Source organism: Myotis davidii, unplaced genomic scaffold, assembly GCF_000327345.1.
Source record: "Myotis davidii unplaced genomic scaffold, ASM32734v1 scaffold129, whole genome shotgun sequence".
Taxonomy (NCBI): Eukaryota; Metazoa; Chordata; class Mammalia; order Chiroptera; family Vespertilionidae; genus Myotis; species Myotis davidii.
The window spans coordinates 334,569-340,657 of NW_006383019.1; the positions used below are offsets into that span (position 1 = coordinate 334,569).

The 6,089-nt window shown below is 42.3% G+C and overlaps 1 protein-coding gene across 3 annotated transcripts in view; it reads left to right on the forward strand.

Annotated features, from left to right (window-relative positions):
* Nucleotides 1-6,089, forward strand: part of NCOR1 (nuclear receptor corepressor 1) — a 242,871-nt gene that overhangs the window by 168,444 nt on the left and 68,338 nt on the right. For 2 of the 3 annotated variants that reach the window (XM_015558355.1, XM_015558356.1), the window contains exons 20-21: nucleotides 702-1,251; nucleotides 2,924-3,053. In XM_015558355.1, the coding sequence (XP_015413841.1) occupies nucleotides 702-1,251; nucleotides 2,924-3,053 (680 nt within the window). The remainder of the gene's footprint in view (nucleotides 1-701; nucleotides 1,252-2,923; nucleotides 3,054-6,089) is intronic. The other variant, XM_015558357.1, reaches the window with a different exon arrangement.

The following is a 6,089-nucleotide window of genomic DNA, read 5'->3' on the forward strand; positions in this document are numbered from 1 at the left end:
GAAAGAGCCGTGCTACGGTGTTTTATGTTAGAAATCTGTACTGTTATTACAGAGCTTTGCTGTCTAGTGTGGTAGTTGTTGAGCTCCTAAAATATGACTAGTGCAAATTGAGATGTATTAAAAATGTAAAATATAATCAGGTTTTGAAGACTTAATACCAAAAATGGTAAAATATCTTAGTAGTTTTCTATATTGATTACATGTTTAAGTTATATTTTGGACAATTGGGTTAAATAAAATATATTGTTAAAGTTAATTTTAGTGATCTCTGTTCACTTTTTTAATGTGGCTACCACATTAAACTTAAAATTACAGATGTTACTCATGTTATATTTCTGTCGCAAGCTGCTGATAAAAAGAAAAGCACAGATATAGGCTGGTAGAAACAGTCCAGAATGTTGCCATTTATAGGAATGGTTTTTGTTTGGTTTTGTTTTTCTTTCTTTCTTTGTTTTTCAGATTTTATATAAATTATTTTTAGACATTAAAAGCTTTTACACTTTCAGTTTCAGAAGGTCAAGACAATTTGGTCTTTCCCTTTTCATGCTCTGTAGAAAACTAGCTTTTCCAATGGTGGTAACACTCTAGGGAGGTCATTGAAGGAGTGAAATCTGTCCTAAACAACTGCTCTCAAGCCTGGCTTCTGTCACCACGTGGAATATGCTCATTACCAGATGTTTATGCTTATCGTTGTCTTTAAGGTGCTGAGAACAGTTCTGATACAGAAAGTGCTCCTTCTCCTTCACCAGTTGAAGCTGTGAAGCCCAGCGAAGATAGCACTGAACATTTGACTTCTCGAGGAAACACTGAACCTGCAGCTGAGCACGAGTGTACCACTGAAACTGCTCCCAGTGCATCTCCCTCATCAGCTCCAAGTACAAAACCAGCTGAAAATGAAAGTGTGGGGCCCCAGGCGAATAATAAAGTCACTGTTGAGGTAGCAGAGCCAATGGATATCGAACATCAGGAGCACAGTGCTGACGTGACTTCTGTTCTTGATCTTCCCACGACTACCAAAGCAGACTCTGTAGATGTTGAAATGGGGGTACCTGAAAACAACCCAACTCAAGTTGAAGGTGATACCAAAGAAAGGGACCTGGAGAAAGCCAGTGAGAAGACAGAGCCTGGAGATGACGATTTGGTGGTGGCTCAGCAGATAAATGTCCAAAGGCCTGAGCCTCCATCAGACAATGATTCCAGTGCCACCTGCAGTGCTGATGAAGACGTAGATGGAGAGCCAGAGAGACAGAGGTGAGACTCATTCATTCACTATTATTCTATCTTTACTCTGTTGGTCACTGACTAAATCAAAGGAATGCTGCTGGCTACAGGGAGTACTCCTGTATAAACATCAGCAAATTAAAGGTAGTGTGTATGCTTTAAACTTTTTTTAAACCAAGAACAATTGTGTGATCATTATTTTTTAATGAAAAAGATTATATGTTTTTTACATTAATTGTTGCATGTGTTCCATATGATAGCAGAAAAGGGGATTTCATCTGACAAAGTTGTGAACTAAACCACAGATGACTGCCATTACTGGTGATAGTAGTAGGATGTAATGATGAAGGTGGAAGCAAGAGGTATTTGCTCCAGCTATTTTTGCTCTAAGACCCTATGGCCTCACAGCAATGCATACTGTACCCACAGTAAGAAAATACTAATAGGCCAGTGGTTCTCAACCTTGGCTGCACATTAGAATCACTGGGAATCTTTTTAAAATCCTGATTTCTGGGCCTCATCCTCTGGAAATTCTGTTTCTTTGTTATGGGGTGGGGCCACAACATTAGTAACAAAGAAACAGAATTTCCAGAGGATGAGGCCCAGAAATCAGGATTTTAAAAAGATTCCCAGGTGATTCTAATGTGCAGCCAAGGTTTAGAGCCACTGGATAGGCGAAACATGTTAAGTTTTCTAAAAGCATTTTAGAAAGCACAATTTAAATATAAGTTAATGGTAATTATAATGATCACTTTTTTATCAGTTAAAATTTTAGATGCTTTATTTGTAATTTAAAATATCAGGTATAATACAAATTAACTTATAAATACTTTTATTCATCCTGTGTAATAAAAGCCTAATATGCAAATCAACGGAACGGCAGAATGATTGGTCGCTGTGACGAGCACTGACCACAAGGGGACAGACGCTCAATGCAGGAGATGCTCCCAGCCCGCAGGCCCCAGGCCAGCCAAGGCGGGTGCCAGTCGGGGCCCTCCCCCAATCGCCCCGTCAGCCCCCACAGATCAGCCCTGATTGCCAGCCAGGCCTAGGGACTCTACCCATGTATGAATTTTGTGCACTGGGCCTCTAGTTAAATTAATATAAGAATGTATCATCTTTATGGTTTTTATAAAATATTTAAGTATAAAAATGTATATTTTATAGAAATAGATACTACTTTATGTAATACTAGAGGCCCAGTACACAAAATTCGTGCACTGATAGGGTTCCTAGGCTTGGCCAGCAATCAGAGCCAATTGGGGCCTCCCGGCTGCCAGCCAGGGCCTGCCTTCATTCCGCGCCACCCCCTAGTAGTCAGCACAAGTCCTGGATTTTGAGAGATCGGGCCTAAACCGGCAGTCGGACATCCCCTAAGGTGTCCCAGATTGGAGAGGGTACAGGCTGGGCTGAGGGGACCTCCTCCCTGTGCACTAATTTCATGCACCGGGCCTCTAGTATCTTGTAAGGTTAGTGTGTGTGTGTGTGTGTGTGTGTGTGTGTACGTATTGACTTAGAAGGAATTATGGTGATTATATACAGGGTCTGGCAAAGTAGGCTTATAGTTGTTCGTATGGAAAAAAATACAAGAATATACTCTGTTTCACATGCTCACAACTGTAAACCTGCTTTTGCCCCACTCTGTATTTAAAGTCTTAAATAAGAATATGTTAACTTCTCTTTTTATAATTGCCAATTGCAGAATGTTTCCTATGGACTCAAAGCCTTCACTGTTAAACCCCACTGGATCTATACTAGTCTCATCCCCAATGAAACCAAATCCAATGGACCTGCCACAGCTTCAGCATCGAGCTGCTGTTATCCCACCAATGGTAAGTGCTTAATATGAGTAAGAAAAGTCAAGTTGCAAAACAAAGACCTGTACAAACATTTCTTCTCTCCTTTAATCAGTACTTGATTTTTAAAGAAACTGTGGTAAAAACCCTGGCCAGGGTGCTCAGTTGGTTGGAGCATTGTTCGATCCCTGGTTGGGGATGTGTACGGAAGGCAGTTGATTGATGTTTCTCACACTGATGTTTCTCTTTCCTCTCTCATCTCCTCTCTCTAAAAATATAGTTAAAAAAACACACACACATGTCCTCAATTGAGGATTTAAAAATATTGGGGTAAAAAACACATAACATAAAATTTATCATCAGCTATTTTTAAGTGTACAGTTCAGTAGTGTTAAGTATATTCATATTGTTGTGAAACAGACCTCCAGAATATTTTCATCTTGTAAAACTGAAATTCTATTCCCATTAAACCATAACTCTCCTTTTCCCCCTCTCCCAGCTCCTGGTAACCACTGTTCTACTTTCTATTTTATGATTTTGACTACTGTAGGTACTTCATATAAGTGGAATATAAGTATTTGTCTTTTTAATACTTGCTTATTTCACTCAGCATGATGTCCTCAAGATTAATCATGTTGTAACATGTGTCTTTTTAAGATTTATAATATCCATTTTGTTTATCTGTTGGATATTCGTATTAGATTCATTGTGATGATTGATTGATATGGTCATTTCTAAGAAAAAAACAAACAAAATATAATTCTTTAGCCATAAATATTAATAACTTTGGATTTGTTTGTTTTGCTCTAAGACAGTAGTAGAATAAATAGGTAACTAGGTTTTGAATATTTAGAATGAAGTATAGAGTATGGCTAACTTAAGTATATAATTCCAAATCTAGTTTTATTTACATTTTACTTCATCTCTACAAGTTTGATTCTCTTTGAAAGTGAATTCCAATCTTTTACTTAGTTATGTTCTATCTCCTGCTTTATTTATTGTACCCTGGCCATTTTGGCTCAGTGGATTGAGTGTTGGTCCTGGGACTGAAGGGTGCTGGTTCAATTCTGGTCAAGGGTATGTATCTCGGTTGCAGGCTCAATCCTCTGCCCATCAGGGGCGCGTGCAGGAGGCAACCAGTCGATATGTCTCTCACATCGATGTTTTCTCTCTCTCTGTCTCTCCCCTCCCTTATAGTCTCTCTAAAAATCACAGGTAAAATATCCTCGGGTGAGGATTAACAAACAAACAAACAAACTAAAAATTTGTTAACTATCTCATATGATAATTGGGAAAAGTTAAGTGTGCACTTGTGATAGGCTCACAAAAAAAATCATTAAACATTTGTTATTCATCAGTTTCTTCAAATGAATATTTATTAAATATCTACCCAGTTCAAGACTGCATTTAATGCTGTATGGAATGTACACATGTTATAATTTCTGACTTCAAAAAAACTTAGAGATTGGTTGTGATCATAAGACATAGAAAAAAATCATAATAAAAATTAAAATGAACCCAACAAGCATGGCTCAGTGGTTGAGCATTAACCTATAAACCAGGAAGCCATCGTTGAATTCCTGGTCAAGGCACATGCCTGGGTTGCAGGCTCAATCCCCAGGCAGGGGACATGCAGGAGGCAGCCAATCAAGGATTCCCTTTTACCATTGATATTCCTATCTCTCCCTTCCTTTCTGAAATCAATAAAAATTAAAATGAGAAAAAAAAATTAAAAAAAATTTTTTTAATTTAAAATGAGAGCTTCCTTCTTATTGAGACATGTGAATAAGATTCCACTTAGGAAATAATACTTTGGTTAGACCAGAACACTTCATTTGACTTTTTGTAGCAAAGTAGGAAAGGCCATGTTTACATATAAGCCAAAGCACAAAAGCAAGAAAATTATGTGTGTGTTAACATTCAGTGATATTTTTTATTTATAGTAGCAGAAAATACTATGGAAGTATTTAGATAACAGATTCTAAAAAAGGTTAGGTGCCTACTTCCCAAGGATTATTTTGTATTCATGAAATGATGTACTGTGTTAGGGGCTAAAGTAGTTGTTCGTATGGAAAGCGGTCCTATATAATAAAGAGCTAATAGCAAATGGTCATCACGCCCTCACTCCGTAAGGGCTCAGACACTCAACACTGGGGAGAGGGGAATGGGGACCAGCCAGGCACAAATGAGCTTGTGAGAGAGGAATGGGGACTAGACAGGCTGTGGCCTGCAAGAGGGACAAGCCACCCACCCCACCGTCTCGGGCACCAGCGGCTAGGGCTGCGGCTAAGGAGAGGGACAAGTCGCCTGCCCCGCGGTCCTGGGTGCCAGCGGCTTCGACCCAGGCGAAGCTGCCCGCCCTGGTCCTCTGCGGCTGGCCCAGGCAAAGCCGGCCCACTTCCTGGGTGCCTGCGGCCAGCCAGAGGGAGGGAAGCCTGGGTCCCGGGTGCCTGCAACTGGCCGGAGGAGGGAATCCTGGGTCCCAGGTATAGGGCTAGGCAGAGGCGGTTAGGGGCAATCAGGCCAGCAGGGGAGCAGTTTGGGGTGATCAGGCAGGCAGGCAGAGGTGGTTAGGGGTGATTAAGGAGGTAGGGAGAGGAATTAGGGGCAATTAGGCAGGCAGGCAGGCAGATGAGGGGTTAGGAGCCAGTGGTCCCAGAATGTGAGAGGCAGTTGGACACCCGGGCATCCCGTGTGTGACTCAACCCGGGGCAGCGCCCCAACCCCCGGATCAGCCCTGCCATGTGCGCGACCTGGGGAGGTGGGGCAGGCACCAAGGGATTGGGCCTGCCATCTGCCACTCGGGGAGCAGGCCTAAGCCAGCAGGTGGTTATCTGTTTGCGACCCAGGGAGGCCGGGGGGTGCAGCAGCTCTCGGCTGGCCTGCCCAGGCGTCCTGTGTGCTACCCGACCTGGCCGGGCGGGGCAGCAGCGATCGGCCAGCCCGCCCTGGCGACCCGACCCAGGGCAGCAGGGTGGGACTGTGTAGCTCCTCTGTCACCCCAGTTTCCTCATCACAGCTCCCTTGGGGGCCTAAGCCTTTAGTTGGACATCCCCCGAGGGCTCCATGGCT